Source organism: Uranotaenia lowii, chromosome 3, assembly GCF_029784155.1.
Source record: "Uranotaenia lowii strain MFRU-FL chromosome 3, ASM2978415v1, whole genome shotgun sequence".
Classification (NCBI taxonomy): domain Eukaryota; kingdom Metazoa; phylum Arthropoda; class Insecta; order Diptera; family Culicidae; genus Uranotaenia; species Uranotaenia lowii.
The window spans coordinates 364,316,437-364,340,852 of NC_073693.1; the positions used below are offsets into that span (position 1 = coordinate 364,316,437).

The window sequence follows — 24,416 nt, forward strand, 5'->3', positions numbered from 1 at the left end:
AGGCGCTGTACCCTACTGAAGGCAGAGGACAACAAAATCTGCTGAAAATTGTTTTGTGTATTCATGGTTTCTTTCTTTCTGTTTTTTAATGCTAATCAGATTTAGCTACTTCGAGCGTACACTCGTTTATGGCATTAAAATTTAATAAGAATGTTAAATAATCCCTCTAGCCAGTGGGGTATTATATTTCGAGCACTTTCACATATCAATTGTGCGTGGGGGTTCTTATGGACTTGAGACATTTATTTTCTAGGTAGTGTAATTAGTGTAGTTTACATTTAGGCACAATTAAGTAAAAGTCGCATTTTGAAACAAAGACAAGTACAAAAATGCTCTATCAGATTACAAGGATAGCATTTGAAAAACATTTTACAAAAAATGGAGTTTTAAAACCCGCAGAGTTTCCACTTTCAAATGGAAAACGAAAAAAAAAATCCAGTGATATAGTAGGCCAGATAAAATAGTAGGTAGTATTGTATGTAGTTTGCAATCCAAGTGTGCGAAATTGCACCCGGGTAAATACAGTGCAGCAGGTATCAACTCTTGCAATGCTTGCTTCGATCAAACAAGATAGACGTATGGAATTTGCTTATAACCAGCGACACCTGCAGCGTGTCCAATCTTTGGTGCTGTTGCTAACTTCGTTCGACGCATAAACGTACCGGCAAGTAGGGTGCTAGTTGCTTAAATTGTCTCAGTTTTCATAACGGTCGCCATGTAATGTCCAATGAAACTGTTAGCCAAACACTAATTCACTTACCATCGAAAACTCGGTGCAGCTGTTTTCGGGACACACTATTACCATTTCAAAGTAACATTCAAAGAGATGCGAGAGGCTTCGCGTATCGGGTTTCTAGTGCAAGCTGCAAGTAGCTCCAAAATCCTTCTCAGAACCTAAGTTCAAACCATTCCGTTTGGCCAATGCATTGAGCCTGCCTGCATAACGGGCAGCAAAATTCCGCATCCAAACACACCGGCGTGGGGTCCAGGTAGATTGATAGTTACCATTAATTAAAAGCAATTTCTCATTCTACACGTTGCAGTTTGGTAGCCAGAGCCCGGAAAATGGAACATCGAGAACAAGGTATACGAATTCTCCTATGCTGGAACAGAACATTTTCGAGCGAACAATACCCCTAAGATATGCTTGGGCGAGAATTCGTTTAGATTCAAAATTGACTCATAACTCAAACTGGTTCCTCTGCCTGCGGAAATTATTGAAAGAAAATGGCATTTTATTTTCTCTTTTGGGGTTTTATTGTTGCAAGTCAGAGATAATTGAAACTTTCATAACATGTTGAAAAAAGAAGCAGTTCTGAAAATGATTTAAAACGAAACGAAAATTTTTTTTTCCGGTTTAGTTTTAGTTCCGATTCTGCTGTACTCTTTAGTCTAATCAACTGAGATATTTTTAAAAAGATGGAATCTAAGATCAAAAGAGCATATCACAATTCTGCCTCTAAAGAAACATGGCGAGATATTTGTCTGTAATGCAGTTACAATTTTGAGCTAAATCATTCTGATTTGAAATTACTTCAATCTGGAATATATCTTATTTTGATTAAAGAGAAGAAACCATTAACATTAACGTTAAAGGTTATTCTTTTGTATTTTATTCCTACAGTGATATATGATATTCCGACTAAATCTTTTTTTGATATTCGTACCTACAACTTTTAATGAACAACGGGCATTGAAGTCAACGGTTAAAAAAACGGCCCATATTTGGATGTACTTCAAGCGATTTATATGTTTGTGAATGCTCTTTCTGGAAATTTAAGCTCGATGCATTCATATAGAGATTTTAATCAAAAACTAAACTTTTTCTTGGGAACCCGATCAGAAGAGAAAAACCAAGTTATATTTCATTACAAACTCTTTAATAAATTAAAGTCAACGCATTACGGGCCAAATACGAGAATTCTCGTTTATTCGTTTGTCACTAATGTGCTTCTTTTAGAAGTATCACTTAAATGTTATAAATTTTCTAATGAATCTCTTTTCTGCAAAATTGAAAATAACATTTTCGGTTACTTCAAGATACCAAGATACTTAAAAGTGGTTCCACGAGTTTTGAGGTAAAGAATGCCAAATTTAGGTGTTTTTCTTCTTAGATTGTTGCGCGGTCCTTAAGTTATAGTCTTCGACAGCGCTAAGAAAAAGTTATTTCAACCGCCGTTAAAACCGTTTAAGAAATTAGAAAAATTATGCTATTTAAGAATGAGAATTTGCTAAATGTGAAATGTTAACTCTTTAATGCATGACTTTTTTGAATAAGTATAGCAATTATTGACTCAGATACATAATTTTAATTGGAATAACTGAATATGTTTGAAGTCGTTATTTTGAATTTTATGGGAGCTTTGACTCTTCAAAGTTGAAAAATAATTTGTGTCAAACTAGTTATTTATTTAAATACGATTTTGCAAATTTCTTTCAAACCGTATGCATTCAGTGCAGAAAGATGATTGTAATTGAATCAAATTACTTTTTTTTAAAGATATTTCTAATATTATGAATTAACAGCGATTTTTCAAAAACTACGATATCTCACACATACATTAAAATGTCGTAAGTCAAATATAAGTCCTATTTGAATACTAATAACATCGAGTTTTTCCCTATTTGGTTCCCATCTAGATGGGGAGGGAAATATAAAATGGTCGAGACAATTATTGCCAAGGAAATTTTTTTTCGCAGCATGAGCGAGACGTTTGACATAACGGGTGAATTATTTCATTTTTTTTTATACTGTTCGGGCTCGGCCGGGTTCGGATTTCGGGATATTTCTTCCCGTCTCTCGTCGACGGCATCTACCAGTAGCAAGAATGTCCAGGTAAGTCTTCGGCACTTCACTAGCCAGCTGTTCACCCGCTGGGCGAAGAATTTGTTTTCCTCTTTGGGGTAGGTTTGTGAGTAAGCACCACACAGTATGCAGGTTATAGTTGCGATTTGTTTACCACAATTGCCGATTTCGGATTCACTATTGAGAAGTCGCTTAAAGGGTGATACGGTCAAAATTTGGTCAAGGGAAAACGCGTGTAAATCGGTGAAATCGTTTATTTAAAAAATCAAATTATATTTCTTTTTTAAGTTTAATTAGTATAAAATTCAGGAAAAATATTCAGTTAGGCTTCCGCTTTTCCAAATCCGAATTGCCGGGCCTTACGCTTAACCCCTGCATCAGATTTTGTACAGTCACCACAGGGGTCCACCTTCTTCGCCGCAGAAAGCCAGTTTGCCTTGAACTGCTGCTCGTCCTTAGCAGTTTTCTTGGTCTTCTTTAGGTTCCGCTTGACAATAGCCCAGTATTTCTCAACTGGGCGGAGCTCTGGCGTGTTGGGAGGGTTCTTGTCCTTGGGAACCACCTGCACGTTGTTGGCGGCGTACCACTCCATGGCCTTTTTACCGTAATGGCAAGATGCCAAATCCGGCCAAAACAGTACGGAACAACCGTGTTTCTTCAGGAAAGGCAGCAGACGTTTATTCAAACACTCTTTCACGTAAATTTCTTGGTTGACAGTCCCGGATGCTATGAAAATGCTGCTTTTCAAGCAGATGGCTTGCCAAACCAGATATTTCTTCGCGAACTTTGACAGATTCATGTGCTTGAAAATATCTGCTACCTTTCCCCTTCCTTTTGCCGTATAAAACTCCTGTCCCGGAAGCTGCTTGTAGTCGGCTTTGACGTAGGTTTCGTCGTCCATTACCACGCAGTCAAACTTCGTCAGCATTGTCGTGTACAGCCTCCGGGATCGCGCTTTGGCCGTCGTTTTTTGTTTATCATCGCGATTTGGAGTCACTTCCTTCTTGTAAGTCGATAGTCCGGCTCGTTTTTTGGCTCGATGCACGGTTGTAGACGATACACCCAGTTTATTTGCGGCATATCGGAGAGAGAGAGAGGTTAGAGTTTCGCTTGAAACTACCGACAACTCTCTTTGTCGTCTCAGCGGCTTCCGGTTTTCGATTTTCCCCCGATCCAGACTTCCTGGCTGTCGACAAACGTTCCCCAAACACTTTGATTACATTTGTAACGGTTGATTTGGCAACTTTAAGCGATTTTGCCTGCTTTGCGTGCGAGTAGCTCGGATTTTCGCGATGCGCGAGCAAAATTTTGATACGCTGCTCTTCTTCCTTGGACGGCATTTTGATTACTGAAGAGTGAATTCCAAAATCCAAATAGGAGCAACATTCTACACATACACACCTTCAAAATGAGGGAGGTTCAGGTTTTTTAAATGCAAAATTGAAAGAAATACGACAAGTTGATATTGACCAAATTTTGACCGTATCACCCTTTAGTTGGACTAATTACTAAATTATTAGAGAAGTGAAAAATCCGTGTGTAGTATTCAACGTTACAATCTATTCTAACAACTAAAATGGCTTACATACTATTGTGTGAGTCTCTCTCGGCGAAAGTTCTTATGTTGCGAGAGAGTACATATTAATACTAGGGTACGTGTACAGAAAGTGGTGTTTACGAGCAAATGGATTAAAGTGTCAAGTGAATATAAAACTAGACACATATTACAAACATAAACTTGTATCCTATTTCCTGACCGGTACAGTACCGATCAAATACTATAAAATTAACTTATTCTAGGAATATCGGAGGATCTTTGAAAGTATGCTAAAGATTTTGAAGCTGTCACGAAGGCATTGCACCAAAAGCAGAAGGCTGCACATTTTCCGCTGTCCCAGTTCTTCATGGACTTATTTTATGATTTTGTCTTTTAAATATTTAAAGGGTTTATTTGTGACATCAGCAAGCGAATTAGTTTTCTGGAAAACAACCATGATGAAGAAGGACAGATTGAACCCAACGAGTCCGAGTGGTTTGGCAGGTGAACCAAGAAGCAGAGATTCGGTTCTAACGAAACTTTTTGATGATAGAATCGAACCGCTCGAACATTCCTCAAGCTTCCAAGTGCAAGTACAGGCACCAGGATGTGAGAAAAGAAGGCCTTACGAATTTCATGTCTGGAGTAGTCAACCTGCATATAAGAGAAGCGGCATCTGTTCCCTCTTAAAATAAAATATCTGGTCACATCGCCGAAAGCTTGGTCAAAAAAAAAATCTTCAGCGCTGTTTTCTGGCTAAATGTTCAAGCTCGGAGAGGATTCATATGACGAGCTTAAAAATTATTTTCATGAACTACAAAAGCAATCAAAATACTCTCCTTGTTTTAGAGCTGTTCGACAAAAGCTCGGATCGATTGGAATCTATTTTGACAGTTCTTTTGTATCGATTGGAATTTTGTGTTTCAGACGTGTCGCTTCTCTTATATACATATAAGTTCACTAGTCTGGAGTCATTGGTTGGCAAAAAAGGGACACATCTTGAGCTGCATGTAGTAGTAATGGTTGTCTTATCAGCACCTTCTTCACAAGTAAGCGTAGAAAGAGCTTCCAGTGCCATTGGAATAGTGCTGTCCAATTTACGAACAAGTAACGCATCTGTTGTAAATTTATCTTTGTATGTATCTCACATAAATGTTAACTTATTTGTTATTAAAAAAAAGCAAATCCACAATTTTTTTACATTTATTGTAGAAAACATTATAGTGAAATGCACGCCGTGCGCACGGGGGACCTTTCATTAGGGACTCCCTATGCAGATTTTTCCCAAATAAAATATTCAGTGCAAGAAAACGGGTTCGCGTCTGGCGGTATTTAGTCCTTAATGAAATAGCTTCAGGACTGAAACCTTTCATTTTACGTCACTAAAGGGTGTCCACGATGGAATTGCCACACCATGAAATTGCTCTAACTTTTTAACTGTTGGGTAGAATTTAATGAAAATTTTAGTGAATTTAGTTCATAGTGCATTGTTTACATCCTGCAAGTTTTTAAGTCATGTGATCAAAACTCGCGGTAATGGAGTCGGAAGAACAGCTCGTGCCTGATTAAATCTTGCGCATTCATCAGGAGAACAAGGATCTCTCGCATTGTTCCATCGCTAAAACGTTGGGAATCGCGAATTCCACGGTGTCGCCAGTGATTAAGCGGTTCGAGGAAAGATTGATCACCGATCGGAAGCCCAGAAATGAAGGAAAAAGTATTCCGTACAACACAGAAAATCACAACCGCATAAGTGGTTCCTTCAACCGAAACTCGAACGCCTCCGTTCGGGATGTGGCTAAAAAGCTGCACCTAAGCCGAAGTTTTGTCCAAAAGCCCAAAACTAAGGCTGGGCTTCGAACGTTCAAGGTGCAAAAGGCCCCTAATCGCGACGAGAAGCAGAACAAGTTCGCAAACACCCGTGCCAGGAAGTTGTACCTCAACATGCTGACGAAAGTTGAATGCTGCATCATGGACGATGAAACATTTTTGATGGCCGACTTCAAACAGATCCCCGACAACCTGTTTTTCACAGCCAAGGATAAGTTCAGCGTTCCGGAGTATGTCCGCACTCAGAAGATGTCAAAATTTGCGAATTAATTTCTGGTTTAGCAAGTAGGCCTCTCCTAAAGGCCCACAACGTCTCAAAAATCTTCTGGCCGGATTTGGTCTCATGCCAATACTCCAAGAACTCGCTGAAGTGTTATGCGGACAATAAGGTCAACTTCGAGCAGAAAGTGTTCAACCCTCCCAACTCTCTGCAGCTCCGTCCCATCGAGAAGAACTGGGCGATTATGAAGCAGCACCTTCTTAAACGACCAAAGGTAGTGAAGACAGTCGAGGAACTGAAGAAAGTATGGGTTTACATGCAAAAAACGGTGGATTCACAGGTTGTGCAGAATTTTATGGCCGGGGTTAAGGCGAAGGTGCGGGCATTTGCGTATGGACTGTAAATGAAATACGAGTAAAATGGTAAAATGAAGTTTAGTAGTTATTTTTCAATCCCTGAAAATTTGATGGCAATCGGATGAAAACTCGGATTTTGCGGGTCAATTTTGTGTGTGGCAATTTCATCGTGGACACCCTTTGTATGACGTTCACAAGTTGAAACTAATTTTGTGTTTTCACTGTTTTTTAATTTTGAAACCCAAAACTTAACACTAAAAACCCTACTTCGCCTTTAGAATGGGGTTTGATTGAGAAATGTAAGTAAACAAGTTCAGAATTAGAAACAAACCAATTTACTTCAAAATTAATTCACTAAATACAAATTTAACACATCAACAAGTTTTCACTACTCACGATAGTCAACTGATTGAGCATAAAAATCTTTAGTTTAATCGATTACTTTTGATTTAAGAAAAATCGTTTCTGTAATTACAATCTTTACGTCGATATAAACTATTTTTCAAATAACTAATGTGAGCTTAAATTTTATTTTGTGTTTCTTGTCATTCAAAATGTCCATTTAGAACACATTTAAAACGGTTTTGATAAATTTCATTAGCCCACAAAATTCACATTTCTACGTGATGCACAGAATTTAAAAGCTTATTTTGAAAAACTTGAATGCCCTGGATTCATGTATGCAATTAGTTTTTTTTCTATCATTGTTTTGAAAATAAACAAAAATTATTTTTGAAATTTCTTCTTTTTTGACGAAATTGTAAAATATTTGAAAAAAAATTGAAGATAAAACCAGTGAAAAAGTGATACAAGTTTTCTTTTCTATAATTTTTATCAATTCTGTAAAATACGGGAAAATTGACGAAGGTTTTAAGAAGCTTTTAAAATAAATTGAACGCCAGATATTTTTTGAGATAAAACTCAAATAAAGTTTGTTTAGTTGAATAAAACTATTTTATAAACTTTTTCTAGTAATGTCAGTAATATTTGTAATGATATCTTCTGAAATTTTTAGAAATAGTAGGTACAATTTAATTTTTTGTTTATTGTGTTGTGAACTTAGGAGCCTACTAATACGCACTTTAGAAACAGCAGCAGCAGCAAATAAGCATGGCTGATGCTAGAAAAATTGTTTTTTTCGTAAAGACAGAATGAACCGAGCCTGACAAATTTTCCATTTTCTAAATGATAAATATAATAGATTTTAACTTACCGTCTGTGTTCTTAACGATGGGAAGCAATGAAAATAAGTTTCTATCATCATTAAAATTTAAAAACCTTACCAATCGATCAGGAGAAATGGAAAATAAAATTCAAAGGACTCAGTTTGGTCTGGCTGAATGAAAATTTATACAAATCCCGACGATCCGCAGGATGAAGTTTTTGGCCAGGATAGCGTAATTCATCATTAAAATAATCAGTTTTCAGTTTTACTGGACCGAAGCGCAGTTTCGAATCGGAAAACCAAACAAACTGTAGATTATTCCGTACAAAACCAGTTTTCTTGAGCAACACGTGCTTTTTTCCCTCTAAGATGGCTCTCAGTTCCTTTTTAGCGCAACGCATTTTTGTCATTTTCACTGCTGCAACATTGGGTTTTTTTTTATATAATATCTTCAAAAATAGTAAAAATGTTCTGAACTTCATAGAGTGGGTAGTTCAAGATGTTTTCCATCCGCTGCAATAGATAACTCAATTTTTTTTTTCAATTTGGCATTCAGTTCGGTTTGGTCGAATCCCAACTAGCATAATATTGTTTATTGAATAAATGGTTTACAATCTACCCAGAATCGGGCGAAAAAAAAATAAAGAAAAAAAATCCAGAATCAGTTTTCGTCTTTCATGTCGATTTTTGAATTCAGCTGTTGTCAATGATTGATTTCACTCAAATTTGATTCATTTTTAAACTTATAAACGCCATCTCATCAAAACTAGAGGTGATAGACAAAATCTGACAAAAGATTCATTTAAGCCGCAGCCCGTGGCGTAGAGGAAAGCCTTCAAGTTTTCTAAGCCAGCAGGCATGAGATCGGCATACCTAGTACACTTTCCATAGGTTGATGGGTTTAGCATTTGTAAAATGTTAGCCATAATATCCTCGAAGATGTACGCTTAGAGTTAAGAAAAAAAAATCTTCAAAAAAATTGGTTTTTGATAGCAAATGAAAAATTAGAGTGAATTAATTTGAATCTTTTGTTAAAATTAACTTTTGTGTTCATTTATGTTCAATTGAACGAGTAAATCGGGATCTTTGTGAAAATCAATAAAAATTTTCATATAACAATCAACAGAGATATTAATTTCATCGAACTCTTCAGTAAAAAATATAGCTCAGTTTATGCCGCAATTGTGTCTCCACACGGTCCTCAATCTGTTTTATAGATATCACCCAATTGTTGGCTTGGTGATTCACCGATAAGGACCCGTTAAGCCTCCGGGAAAACCGACTGTCAGTTTTTCCCCGCTCCGGTAAGAATAAGGCATTATCACTTCGATGCACGCCATTTTCTTTTTTGTTCACAGTACGAACGAAGGCACAAAAATAACTTCCGGCCTTCAGCAGTGCGGGGATGCAAGGTAACAAATCTAAAAGGTCTCGATATCGAATGACCAGCACTTTCTCGTCCTATAGATAGAACTTTAGCCGCCATTCTGGTCAGTTTCTTGTCTCCAGCCTCGTTTCCGTTTTTTCCTGAATGAGATTTAACTGATACTTACCATTAGTGGCTGTTTCAGGTTAGCGGAATCGTCGCTATTTGCTTTGTGGCTCATATGTGAATGCGGCAGAAGAAAGGAAAAAAGTCGAATGAATGGAAGCCAGAGATAAATGGGTTCAACAGGCTAACTTTCTTATCAGCGCGAAAACATACATTCGGTATTCGATTTCCATTGAATTAAACGCCTGAAGTTATACTTAGCCGGAATTCGTAGAAGGGAGGAATTTCTCAATCGGACAAAAACACTCATCGTTTTGATAAATTTTATTACAAAACTATAATATAATTATTTCTTAAGATTTTTTCTGTTGTGTTCTACTATTTACATATCTCTTTAAATTTCTTAATTATCTTACTTCTTAACATACTTCTTTTTCAATGGGGGACAGGTTACTTTTAGTAATAATTTCGCATTTTTATTTTTTCCTACTTTGTTTTTTACAGTAAGCAACAATTTATTTGCGTTCTTTTCGATTCATTCTCTCTCTTCATTCATCAAAATGATTGTGTTTAAAACTAATTGATACTGTTTGCTTTGCTTTTGGATTGGGGGATATGCACGATTGCCTATATGTTTAGTATCACCGAAATGTTAAACCCAATTTAACATTGCACGCGTTTGTCGTTCGCTTCGAAAACAATAGTCAAACTTAACGTCAGATTCATCAATCGGAGGCTTGTGATTTTACTTAGTTGCGGGAGGACTAGCCAAAGTATTTTTTTAGTTTCATAACAGAACTTTGACAAGAATCATTGTCAACGATCCCAGGTTCAGATATCGGTTTATCGAAAATTTCCAACTCTGAGCGCCACTTTTAACTGTAAACAAATTTGAGGTAATTAATTTAAAAAAAATGTAAAATTGCCTTAAATTTCATAAAACTTACCCAACAGCATGGCCTCTCGATTGTCGAAGGTGGGTTGTTCCCACTGAAGGATGCTTTCCTTGCCCTCGCGCCAAAGAACCGGCGAAAGGCTGGCCACACACTTTATCCTCATGATGCCCCGCTCATAGTGATGAGGGCCGACGATCACATTTAGACCGAGAAAACTGGTGATCAACCCGTGGGGATTCTGGAAGCGAGGATAGGGTATCAGGAGCTCCGAATCCGTCACCGGTTCGTCGTTGATGAACCACTGGAGGGTTGAGGCTGGATAGGATCGACCGGAGGTGCAGTTAAGCTCCAGGGTTTCGCCCATGTGGTAAGAGCGAGCATCTCGATCGCCACTGATGTGTGGACCATCCTTAGGGATGTCTAGAAAAAAAATACAGAAAGAAAAGAAGGGGTCTTAAATGACTGCCACAAGGAACCATCAGCACTAATTTTTTGGTGACAATTTTGACAATTTTGACAGTTTGAAAAATTTTGACAATTTTGACAATTTGACAATTTTGAAAATTTTGAAAATTTTGAAAATTTTGAAAATTTTGAAAATTTTGACAATTTTGAAAATTTTGAAAATTTTCAAAATTTGGAAAATTTTGAAAATTTTGAAAATTTTGAAAAATTTGAAAATTTTGAAAATTTTGAAAATTTTGAAAATTTTGAAAATTTCAAAAATTTCGAAAATTTGGAAAATAATGAAAATTTTGACAATTTTGAAAATTTTTATAATTTTGAAAATTTTGAAAATTTTGAAAATTTTGAAAATTTTGAAAATTTTGAAAATTTTGAAAAATTTGAAAATTTTGAAAAATTTGAAAATTTTGAGAATTTTGAAAAATTTGAAAATTATAAAAAATTTAAAAAAATTGAAAAATTTGAAAAATTTGAAAATTTTGAAAATTTTTAAAATTATGGAAATTATGACAATTTTGACAATTTTGACAATTTTGACAATTTTGACAATTTTGACAATTTTGACAATTTTGACAATTTTGACAATTTTGACAATTTTGACAATTTTGACAATTTTGACAATTTTGACAATTTTGACAATTTTGACAATTTTGACAATTTTGACAATTTTGACAATTTTGACAATTTTGACAATTTTGACAATTTTGACAATTTTGACAATTTTGACAATTTTGACAATTTTGATAATTTTGACAATTTTGATAATTTTGACAATTTTTACAATTTTTACAATTTTTACAATTTTTACAATTTTTACAATTTTGACAATTTTGACAATTTTGACAATTTTGACAATTTTGACAATTTTGACAATTTTGACAATTTTGACAATTTTGACAATTTTGACAATTTTGACAATTTTGACAATTTTGACAATTTTGACAATTTTGACAATTTTGACAATTTTGACAATTTTGACAATTTTGACAATTTTGACAATTTTGACAATTTTGACAATTTTGACAATTTTGACAATTTTGACAATTTTGACAATTTTGACAATTTTGACAATTTTGACAATTTTGACAATTTTGACAATTTTGACAATTTTGACAATTTTGACAATTTTGACAATTTTGACAATTTTGACAATTTTGACAATTTTGACAATTTTGACAATTTTGACAATTTTGACAATTTTGACAATTTTGACAATTTTGACAATTTTGACAATTTTGACAATTTTGACAATTTTGACAATTTTGACAATTTTGACAATTTTGACAATTTTGACAATTTTGACAATTTTGACAATTTTGACAATTTTGACAATTTTGACAATTTTGACAATTTTGACAATTTTGACAATTTTGACAATTTTGACAATTTTGACAATTTTGACAATTTTGACAATTTTGACAATTTTGACAATTTTGACAATTTTGACAATTTTGACAATTTTGACAATTTTGACAATTTTGACAATTTTGACAATTTTGACAATTTTGACAATTTTGACAATTTTGACAATTTTGACAATTTTGACAATTTTGACAATTTTGACAATTTTGACAATTTTGACCATTTTGACAATTTTGACAGTTTTGACAATTTTGACAATTTTGACAATTTTGACAATTTTGACAATTTTGACAATTTTGACAATTTTGACAATTTTGACAATTTTGACAATTTTGACAATTTTGTTAACTTTGACAATTTTGACAGTTTCGACAATTTTGACAGTTTCGACAATTTTGACAATTTTGACAATTTTGACAATTTTGACAATTTTGACAATTTTGACAATTTTGACAATTTTGACAATTTTGACAATTTTGACCATTTTGACAATTTTGACAATTTTGACAATTTTGACAATTTTGACAATTTTGACAATTTTGACAATTTTGACAATTTTGACAATTTTGACAATTTTGACAATTTTGACAATTTTGACAATTTTGACAATTTTGACAATTTTGACAATTTTGACAATTTTGACAATTTTGACAATTTTGACAATTTTGACAATTTTGACAATTTTGACAATTTTGACAATTTTGACAATTTTGACAATTTTGACAATTTTGACAATTTTGACAATTTTGACAATTTTGACAATTTTGACCATTTTGACAATTTTGACAATTTTGACAATTTTGACAATTTTGACAATTTTGACAATTTTGACAATTTTGACAATTTTGACAATTTTGACAATTTTGATAACTTTGACAATTTTGACAGTTTCGACAATTTTGACAGTTTCGACAATTTTGACAATTTTGACAATTTTGACAATTTTGACAATTTTGACAATTTTGACAATTTTGACCATTTTGACAATTTTGACAATTTTGACAATTTTAACAATTTTGACAATTTTGACAATTTTGACAATTTTGACAATTTTGACAATTTTGACAATTTTGACAATTTTGACAATTTTGACAATTTTGACAATTTTGACAATTTTGACAATTTTGACAATTTTGACAATTTTGACAATTTTGACAATTTTGACAATTTTGACAATTTTGACAATTTTGACAATTTTTAAATTTTGACAATTTTGACAATTTTGACAATTTTGACAATTACCAAACCTTTGAAATACTTTACATGGCCAACGAAAATCATTTGAATTTGAAAATAGTTTCAAGCGCGCGTAGTAAAAACTGATAATCAAAAATTCATAATACTCACAAATAACATCCAGCCGGCCTTCGCCCTGAACGGAGTCAAAGTTAGGCGCCTCGGCTGATATCTCACACCGATAAACGCCAGACGATTTGAGCGACAGCTGCCGGAGAAACACTTTGCTGTTGTCAGAATGATTCGGATCGACCCGGATGCCGTCTACCTTGAAGCTCCTGATGGCCGGATTGGCCGACGGAACATACCGGTAGAACTCCTCGTTGTCCTTGTACCACTTGACCGAGTACAGCTTCTCCGTTCGAGTGCTTCCAGTTGTTCCTCCAGCTCCAGCTCCTCCGATGGCTCCTCCCCCTCCTGGGCTGAACCCTCCCCCAGTTCCCAAGGGATCTCCATCGTTGCCATCGCTGTAGTAATCGTCATCGTGGAAAATATCGAACCTGGGTCGAGGTCTGTGTTGTTGGGTGTGTCCGTTGTTGTTTCCGTTGGCCAGCTCGTACTGACACTCGAGAAGGGCCGATTCGCCGCGGAACTTGTAGGGGGGTATCCGAACATGTTGCAATTTTAGCGGGAAGACGTCTATTGGGAATGGAAAGGAAAGATGCAAAATTGAAGATCAGTTGATGGATAACGCTTTTGCTATTCTTAGCTTATCACAGAAACTGATTGACGAAGAAAACTTCAATAATTTAAAATTTAAAAAATGTCACACAAATTTTAGAATTTTTCGAAATTCGTGATTCTGTGAGAACAACCGAAGTGTAATTTTTGTCATTTTTGTCATTTTTGTCGTTTTTGTCATTTTCGTCATTTTTGGCATTTCGCAATGATCATTTTTGCTTTTTATTGTCCGTAGTCTTTTTTTTTTGAATTTATATTCTCTCTCACTTTCGACATTTATGTAAACTTTGTGATTATTTTATAGTAAACGGAAATTTTCAAAATTAATGAATATTTGGTGAAATCCTGAATCACAGTTCTTAAATTTACTCACGAAAACTTGAACATCAAGAAGGAAATCCGACAACATGTTAGTGTTAACACACCTTTTTTTTTAATAGCTATCCACGAATTAAAATTTCTTCCAACTACATATGCTGCCAGATTGTAACCAAAGCGAGAACATCCACTGTCTGTTTTTCTTCTTTCAAGTTTCTAGCAGACACTTGGAAAGAGAGGGGTAGTGAGAAACAAAACCAGAAAAGATTTAAGTTTTCCGAACGAGTGATCATTTTAATTTGAGCTTTGCTTACGTGTATTCACTGGTGCTATCGTTCGCCTCAAAGACGACACCCAAGATACTCGTTTCAGATTTGATCGATTTTTAAGCACGGTACCAGCGAGCGTTCTTTGGTACGCTACAATGAAGGCAAAGCGAAGCTTCACGGTAGATTTTTCCCTGCCAGCCGGGAGTAGATTATTTTATTACAAACCATCATACAAGGTGGAAAAATGTTTCCCCTGAAAATAGCTCCGAGCGGGAAAGCTCCTTCCTTACCCGTAAGAGTTGCTGGAGCTGGCGGGCGGGCGAAAACTTTCACGTTTCCGTGTGATTTTTCATGCGCTTCGAAATAGTTTTTCTTTTCCATCAAAGACGGAAAACGCGAGAGAGTTAGAGCGCACACGTGCAATTATTCTGGGCAACGTTTGCACCCAGAGTTTGGGTTCTTATGCTTATAAAGGGTGATACGGTCAAAATTTGGTCAAGGGAAAACGCGTGTAAATCGTTGAAATCGTTGATTTAAAAAATCAAATTAAATTTCTTTTTCAAGTTTAACTAGTATAAAATTCAGGAAAAATATTCAGCTAGGCTTCCGCTTTTCCAAATCCGAATTGCCGGGCCTTAAGCTGCCATCAGATTTTGTACAGCCACCTTGTCCACCTTCTTAGCCGCAGAAAGCCAGTTTGTCTTGAACTGCTGCTCGTCCTTAGCAGTTTTTAGGTCTTCTTTAGGTTCCGCTTGACAATAGCCCAATATTTCTCAATTGGGCGGAGCTCTGGCTTGTTGGGAGGGTTCTTAACCTTGGGAACCACCTGCACGTTGTTGACGGCGTACCACTCCATGGCCTTTTTACCGTAATGGCAAGATGCCAAATCCGGCCAAAACAGTACGGAACAACCGTGTTTCTTCAGGAAAGGCAGCATATTTACGTTTATTCAAACACTCTTTTACGTAAATTTCTTGGTTGATAGTCCCGGAAGCTATGAAAATGCTGGTTTTCCAGCCACAGGTACAGATGGCTTGCCAAACCAGATATTTCTTTGACAGTTTCATGTGCTTGAAAATATCTGCTACCTTTCCCCTTCCTTTTGCCGTATAAAACTCCTGTCCCGGAAGCTGCTTGTAGTTGGCTTTGACGTAGGTTTCGTCGTCCATTACCACGCAGTCAAACTTCGTCAGCATCGTCGTGTACAGCCTCCGGGATCGCGCTTTGGCCGTCGTATTTTGTTTATCATCGCGATTTGGAGTCACTACCTTCTTGTAAGTCGATAGTCCCGCTCGTTTTATGGCTCGATGCACGGTTGTAGACGATACACTCAGCTTATTTGCGGCAACTCGTAGGGAGAGGTTAGGTTTTCGCTTGAAACTACCGGCAACTCTCTTTGTCATCTCAGCGGCTTCCGGTTTTCGATTTTTCCGCGATCCAGACTTCTTGGCTGTCGACAAACGTTCCCCAAACACTTTAATTACATTTGTAACGGTTGATTTGGCAACTTTTAGCGATTTTGCCAGCTTTGCGTGCGAGTAGCTCGGATTTTCGCGATGCGCGAGCAAAACTTTGATACGCTGCTCTTCTTCCTTGGACGGCATTTTGACAACTGAAGAGTGAATTCCAAAATAAAAATAGGAGCCACATTCTACACACACACCTTCAAAATGAGGGGTGTTCAGGTTTTTTAAATGCAAAATTGAAAGAAATATGTCAAGTTGATATTGACCAAATTTTGACCGTATCACCCCTTAGGCTGCTTTTCGTAGCTTTTTTATAATTTTTCTACTGAAAATATTAAAATATTTTATTTTTAAACTTTAGTTATCTTCAAAACATTTCGATGTTTAACAAATTTATGCTGACCGTACTCAAACATGGGTTCGTGAAGATAACCAGTTTCTGTCGTGGTATGTAGTACATACTCCCCAATTTTTCCCCCAATAAAGAGATGAAAAATACGATAGTGTTAAAATCCCGGACAAACAATCAAATCTTTTAGCCCCAGAAGTTCCTAAAGTACAAGAAAAACCCAACTTAAAATTGCGATAACTTCGGTAGGAAAGGTCATAGAGAGTTGAGCGTCTTAGCAAATGTTAAAGCTATAATGTGCGTGTTTATTCTGAACTAACAATAAGTAAGTTTGAACTAAAATCATTATAACTCTATACTGAATAAGGATAGTTCACTCATTTATTGGGAAAAGTTTCATATTTTAATGATTTTGACGATGTTGTTGAATTAAATTTGCTAAAACAAAATACAAATGCACAAGGAAAAAAGTTTCTCTATGAGATATGAATAAGGTTGACAATATTTTTGTTTTAAGTCCGGATTAAGCGCGGGTTTATTCTCATTCTCAAATCAATCTCATGAAAAAAAAAAAATTGTGTTGAAAAAAAAAAATTATTTATGTGTCCAGAACGATGTTCTTATTTGCAAGTTTCATAAAAATAATCGGCCCAAAATACATTTTCAGGTCTGCTGATAAATTATGAATGATTTTTTTTTCGTAATTTTTTATAAGTAATTCCTAAATTTTGACCAAATTTGTCCGGATGTTGCACGGATTTTGGTCGACAATTTTAAACCAAATGCCCGGATTTTGCCAGGTTTCGAGATGAAATAACCCAGATTTGTCCGGTCCGCATACCCGCTGGAAAAATGGTTACAATCTTAGGTATGAATCAATACAGATTAATGATTAACAAATAAATATTTGTACTGTATTTGTGTTTGTCTTATCATAAATGATTTCAGATTTTTTTAGATTAGCGCTTAGGGGAACTGGGGGTGAAACGTCCACGAATCTTTTATAACTTGTAAATGAAGAATGCAATCCAGTAAATTCGACAAAAGTTTTGAAAAGGAGACTTTAAATATTTTAACGGGAACACTTAAACCAATTATATAAGTCTTAATAATTGAATTATGAAAGGCTTTCTAAACTATGATTTCCATTTCGTTAGAGGCAAAGTGCGCATATTTATGTGTGTACCCAAACGCACCATTAAACGTTTATTACGTGTTTATTGATTTAAGTGCCCCCAAATGTGTTTGACAGGTAAAAATACTTGTATTTACTTCACCGATTGAATATGGATTACTTAACGCAGTGTTGCCAGATAAACTGACATTATAGTGAAAAGTTTATTTAATCTATCTTTATGAAATTCAGGAAATTTCATGTATTTCTGTTTATGTTAAAGTTATGTTTTTCAATTTAACATAGAAATTTCTTTTGAAGTTTTGTCGCAAACTTGCTCAAAAAATACAAATTATTATTAAATTTGGAATTTTTTTTGGTGAATGCAAAGACCCATGTTCATCATTAGAACAGATGACAGGTTGTTTTTTTTTGCTTTTAGATGCCGTAATTCCTTACGAGAAAAATTCAAAAATTGCAAGAAATACACCGAAATTTTTTTTTTTCGTTTTTCGTCTAATTCACGTGATATAAATAACTAAGAAGGTCCACAAATATTTATGAACGCATCAGAGTATTTGAATTATAGGGTACCGTAATCATGCGTGAACGTACCCCCACGCCGGGCATGATGACGTAGTTGTTATGAGATTCTTCATACATTCCATAGGAATAAAAAATAAATCTACGTTTTTCGTCATTTGCATACAAAAGTTCAGTAATTAGTGTTAAAGAACTAAAGTTAGTGTTAAAACAATTGATTACAGTATGAAATGTATTGAATAAAAAGCTTGGAATCATTCCAAAACTCGAATAAGAAAATAGTTACGATAAAAGATGATTTATCGATTTCATATTTTACTGTTAACGAACTCAAAATTTGCGTTTTAAATGATTCATTAGAACTATTAAATGTGTCCTCATGCGATATTTTCAATTTTTAAGCTAAGAATTTGCTTAGAAATAATTCCGAGTAATAACAATTTCCCCGAATAATTAGACGTTTCCGCGGTAAATTTGCATTTTATGCAGAACCGCAAACCAAACCGTGTTTTTTAAAGAAGCTCATAAATAAGAGAAGTTGAATTTATGAATTTGAGGACAGTGGCATACAAGTTACTGGCATAAATAATAATTTTTATGGAAAAACTTAAGAATTCGATACAATGGTTGCTACTTTTCATAACAACTACGTCATCATTCTGGAAATCTGCCAACCAATATGGCGGATGAGGTAACCTGTTATTTCGAAGAACTTTGTGAACGCATAAAAATGTAAATAGACCTAACTGGCATTTTCAGAAATGTTTAAAAATGTTTGATGGTGGCGCATCTTGCCCGCTCTGCGCATTTTGTACCTAGTTCCCCTATATCTTCGCTGATGGCCAAGTTGAGGTGTAGACAAAAGTTTACAATCCGAAAGATCCTTGATCTTTGGGTGTATTTCCGGCTACCAAGAAAAGAATATAGAACTTTTCTTGCCTGGAAATGGATTGGAAGAACTCCGGGAAGCATACCGCGCCCGAGTGAAGGTGAAAAAATGTTTAATCATTCCGGAAAAGCACTTGAAAACTCGCTGCACATCTTCTTTACTGGAAAAGCATCTATGAAGGTGGGTATCTATGTAAATATGTAGAAAACAGCACTACGAGTTGCCGTCTCTGTTGTCTGCGAGTGAAATCGAGGAGAATGATGTTCGTGGCAAGTTTTTGAACTTTTTTTTTTCGGTAGGAACATCTGACGAATGTGTATGTTGGTTCTGAAGTTTCGTTCGCTTGAGGTAAGTTATACCAGGCACATTAGTGGAGAGAAAACACTACTGATGGCGTGAGCGAAGTTTTTTCCACCATGCATGTGTCTGTCTATTCGCCTGCCCATTTTCCTTCAGTCCGGAATCGGAAAAGTCTTTTTCGTCACTCAGCCCCAGCCTCGAAAATCATCACACGATGGTAAACATCGAAGCAATCGGAGACACGGACCAAAAGTGCATCAAAGAAAGCGCTGAAAGTTTATTCACGGTGGAAAAAATAGTGTTTCTGTTCCGGGTTTTGAGTTGAGGAAAATCCATGCCTGCTTTGTTCAGGTTTGGTAAAAGTGAAACGGTCGTTTTTTTTCTGATTGATGTTTTCATTCTGTGCTAATGAAAGAATTGAAGTCCAAAGCAAAATGAACCGGAACACGGTGTCAGATGTTAGGGGATAGATAAACAAATGCCATTTTTCTTCTCTGGCGGTGCATGCGATGATTTAAAAACGAGGTAATCGATAATTGTAAGTATTTTTAGGAACATCCATCTTTGACATTTTTCCACATAATTCAAGAGACTCTTCAAGCAACGATATAAATTTTTACAAATTATGTTAAAAAAAAGGTGAATGAATAACTTGTTTAAATGCGTATTTCTGTAAGATTCGAAAATAAAGCTACAAAACTACTTGGAAAGGGTTCGATTCTCACTTTTTTTTATTATTTATATTATTTTGAAATAAATTTTAAAATGGGATGAAAATCACATAAAATCTTTTTCTTGTTTCGCTTGAATGTAGTGGTCATGTATCCATATTGCCTGAGAGCCCAAATCTTTTGCCAGTAGTGCATTTTCAATCATATCATCTTTGACACAGTACTCTTTTTAGCGCATTTTTGGCACAGAGATTTGCTAAATAGACATTGTGTTTTTGAAACTGTTTTCTATTGCCAGCCGGCTTACATGCACACGCACAGTTCATCGTAGCTGATGGTTTTTGCCTCCGGTGGAAACAAAAAAAGGTTTTTTTTTGCTAATGCTAGTTGACATACACACACAGTGCTTGATACATTATTCGACAATATCCTTGCAGGCTGATTGTTTCCGTCCTGCTTTGTCTTGCGATAGGATAAAGGGTATGTTTTATATGGCTTTTTCAAACATGTGCAATGCAGTTGCGCTGGGGAGACAATGCCAGTAGTTAAAAAGCTTGTCAATGCCACCTGTTAGGGAGTTCATTATTGGAGTAGAGTCTGATTTGTGTGAAATTTTCCATTTGATTTCTCATTAAAAACAAAGTTTGTTGCAAGTTACCTCATTCGGTGGAAATTTTTTTTATTGATTAGCTTATAATTTCTCAAAAAAATAATATTAAATCTGACTACCGTAAAACGGGGTAACTTTGATCACCGGGGTAAATTTGACCAACAATAAACTTTTCCACACTATCATCAATAACATAGTCTATAGTTTGAATAAGTGTTCAAAATTTTCACAGTCAAAGCCAAGGAAAATTTAAAGAAGGTAGTGTCAAGGCAGCCTTGCTCTAGTATTGGTACAGGCTGTGACGTCACAATCACGAAAAATCTGTTATTTTACAAGAAAACTTTTCTTTTTCGATGATAATTAGAAGAATCTGCTTGAAATTTTACACTTTGAAAATATGTTATTGTAGAAGGAATCTTGCTCTTCAAGATGGGTGAATAAAAAGTAGCATTTTAGAATGATTTTTCTTTACAAAAGACCATCGTAGATCGAAAAAATTGTGGATTTTCACCACTGAAATTTGCAAAACTTTAAAATTAGTTCGAAGTCTTCCATGAAAATGTTCAAGTCAGTGTAGTAAAGGCTCCTCATTATAATAAAGTGATCAAAACACAAATTTTTATACAAAACCACAATCTTTTATTGGCATTTTATTAAACTGGGTTAACAATCATGAATTGATGTTAATTGTTCTATATAAGAATTGTGCATGGTAAACCGGTTGGATTAAAATCATTACAATAAGTTGAACACTCAATATCTACCAGCTAGACCTCTTCAAAGCTGATATTTTCTTCATTTTTGCACGTTTTAGCTCCAAGCCGACATTGCATTCCATGATAAATTGAGAAAAAAAACATAATGCAATCTTCAAAGGTTAAAAAAACTTCATAACATAGTGAAATAGAGGCCTAACAATAAAATCTAAATGAAATTGGAATTCGATTTCGTTCTAAAATGTGTTTTTCTTGGAAATTCCTACCATTCTCACATAAATTTTCGATACAATCGTTTTTTGTGACGTCACAAAAAAAATAAATATGGCTCTCGACACTACCTTATTTAAATATTCCTTGAGTCAAAGCTAAATCTTCACTCAACTGACAGCTTCCTAACTGTCAAAGTAAAAGCTTTTAAATTCCTCGAGAAGATTCTCATGGAGGAGTTGCTATTTACATCTGTGATAATTTTCATTTTACTAAATTAAATTTGACGACTACAGAGAAATGTGAAACATTAGGAATTAGGTTGACCAAGTTAGATATTGTACTAGTTGTTGTGTAAGTTAATCCTCGTATTCACATTGATGAATTAAAAACCGCTATAGAAATTTTACTACAAGAACTTCAAAATTATAATAAAGTAATTGTAGGTGGTGACTTCAACAGCCATCATGAAATATGGGGCTGTGAAACAACTCAAGGAAAAGGAAGGGTTATCCACGAAGCTATAGTTGAATCTAGGCTATCATTGCTAAAAAATGGAAATAAAACTTTTATCCCAGGAGTTCATAACCAACATCTTAGTGCTATAGATCTTTCGTTCTGTTCTGCAAACTTGTTCAACTCAATCAAATGGTCAACATTACCAAAAACCTTTGGAGGTAGTGGTCATCTGTTTATCGTAATGACTGCTGAACTACAATGGACGAAAAAACATAAAACGTATTACGACAGGAAAACAATAAGAGAAGAAATAGCAAAAATAGAGCACTGGGAATTTGATGATCTACAAGAACTCGCAGGAAAAGCCAAAACGATATTGAAAAATGACAAAAAAACAAGTGATTATATACCCAAATACTATTGGAGTGATGATTTATCCACACTCTACTTAGAAAAACAAAAAGCACTAAAAAAATACCATGAATGTTGTAACAATATGAACTTGATAGGATGGAAGAAAGCCACAGCTAAATTTCAAAAGGCTAAGTTAACCCACATCAGGGAAAAGCTTCAAGAACTATCAGCTTCAATTGATCCTTAAAACATGAGATATAATTGGAAACTTGTTAAAAATTTAAAAACTTTACCAACTAGTAACCACAATAATAACTGTATCATACAAAATAAACAACTAGCTAATGAATTCCTAATGTTAAATTTCGGTGAAAGCAGAACAGAAGCTAATATACCACCTTCTGTAAACACTAGGTCCTCCATTGTAAACACAACACAATTGTCATCTATTATAGCAAAAAAACCGACAAGATCGTCACCAGGAACAGACAACTTAACATATGATATGCTGAGACAATTAGACTGGAAAACCACCGCAAAAATTATTGATTGCTTAAACGAAATGTGGAGAAAAGGATGTTTACAAGATCATCTGAAAGAGATAAAAATTATTCCTATTGTAATACCTGATAAACCAGCAGGAGAAGTTTCATCCTATAGACCTATAGCTCTTATTTCTACTATCACAAAAACTGTGAACACAGCGGTATTAGAGGATATTAACAAAACACTACAGATGTCAAAAATACTTCCAGACACATCCTTTTCGAAAAAACATGTCAACAGAACACTGCGTTACATATGCCACAAACTACATAATGGAAAGTAAAAGAAAAGGTATGACAGTGATTGGAGTATTTTTTGATTTCAAAAATGCTTTCAATTCTATAAGTGTCAACAAACTGCGAAATATTATGACAGAACATAACTTTAGTCCTGACAGTATTACGTGGATATATAACTTTCTAATAAATAGAAAAACTATAATATACACGGAAGAAGGACGCGTGGAACACGTAGTTTCTAGTGGATTACCACAAGGAGATGTTCTCTCCCCAACCCTCTTCAATATTTACACCTCAAGCCTCCATGAAACAAACTTAGACCCAAACGAAATATCACTGCAGTTCGCAGACGATTTCTTCAAAATAGTTCGACTTAAAAATGAGAAACGAGCTATAGAAAAAATGCAACAACAAATTGATGTTTTTGTTAGGAAAGCCTCAGAACTAGGACTAGTCATTAATTGCGCAAAAACAAAAGCAATGATATTCAAAAACAGTGATAAAGTTTTAAATCTTAAGATAAATGGTGAGTTATTGGAAACGGTCAGAAAATACAAGTACCTGGGCATAACATTAGACCACACATGTAGAAACAACGATTGAAAAAATACATGAAAGACAGAACATGCTTAAAATTATTGGAACCATAAAAAACGGAGCTACCCCCCGTGTAATGATGTTATACCATAAAGCTCTATATGGGAATTTTTTAAACTATGGATCAACAATTTACGGAGCAACAAATAAAACTAACATCAATAAACTAGAAATCTCAAACAGACAATGCCTTCGAATCGCCACTGGTTGTTCCAAATCGACGCCTATAAACACTTTGGCAGCAATTGCAGGAGAAGGTCCATTATACATGAAAAGAGAATACCTGGTAAAAAACGAATAATGCATCATATCTATCGAAACAATCTTATTGCTCAACAACTACAATCGTTAGAAAATCAATCAGGAAATTTAGAAAAACGATATTCTTCTATAGAACAAATGTTCCTCAAATATGTAGACGAATTTCAACAATTATACGTTCAGCGCAGCACAAATAATCAAGTAATCACAGTTTCAGTTCAGGATCAAATAATAAACACACAAATACGAAAAAAAACAACAGACAGCTGATGTTATGAGGAAAGAAGTTATGAACATGCTCAATACACAATACCCATGCTATAATTTAATTTATACGGATGCATCTAAAAGCGAGAATAAATGTGGAATAGGAGTTTTTGAAATGTACAACAATAAAGAAATCAGCATACAGTTGGCAAATGAAGTTTCAATAACTACAGCTGAGTTGATTGCCATAAA

The 24,416-nt window shown here is 35.0% G+C and overlaps 1 protein-coding gene across 6 annotated transcripts in view; it reads right to left on the reverse strand.

Annotated features, from left to right (window-relative positions):
* Positions 1 to 9,779: 9,779 nt before the first annotated feature.
* LOC129756856 (uncharacterized) overlaps positions 9,780 to 24,416 on the reverse strand; it is a 57,608-nt gene continuing 42,971 nt past the window's right edge. For all 6 annotated transcript variants that reach the window (XM_055753889.1, XM_055753895.1, XM_055753891.1 and 3 more), the window contains exons 3-5: positions 13,477 to 14,004; positions 10,354 to 10,722; positions 9,780 to 10,285 (exon numbers count right to left, since the gene is read on the reverse strand). In XM_055753889.1, coding sequence (XP_055609864.1) covers positions 10,194 to 10,285; positions 10,354 to 10,722; positions 13,477 to 14,004 — 989 coding nt within the window. In that variant the 3' untranslated portion in view covers positions 9,780 to 10,193. The remainder of the gene's footprint in view (positions 10,286 to 10,353; positions 10,723 to 13,476; positions 14,005 to 24,416) is intronic.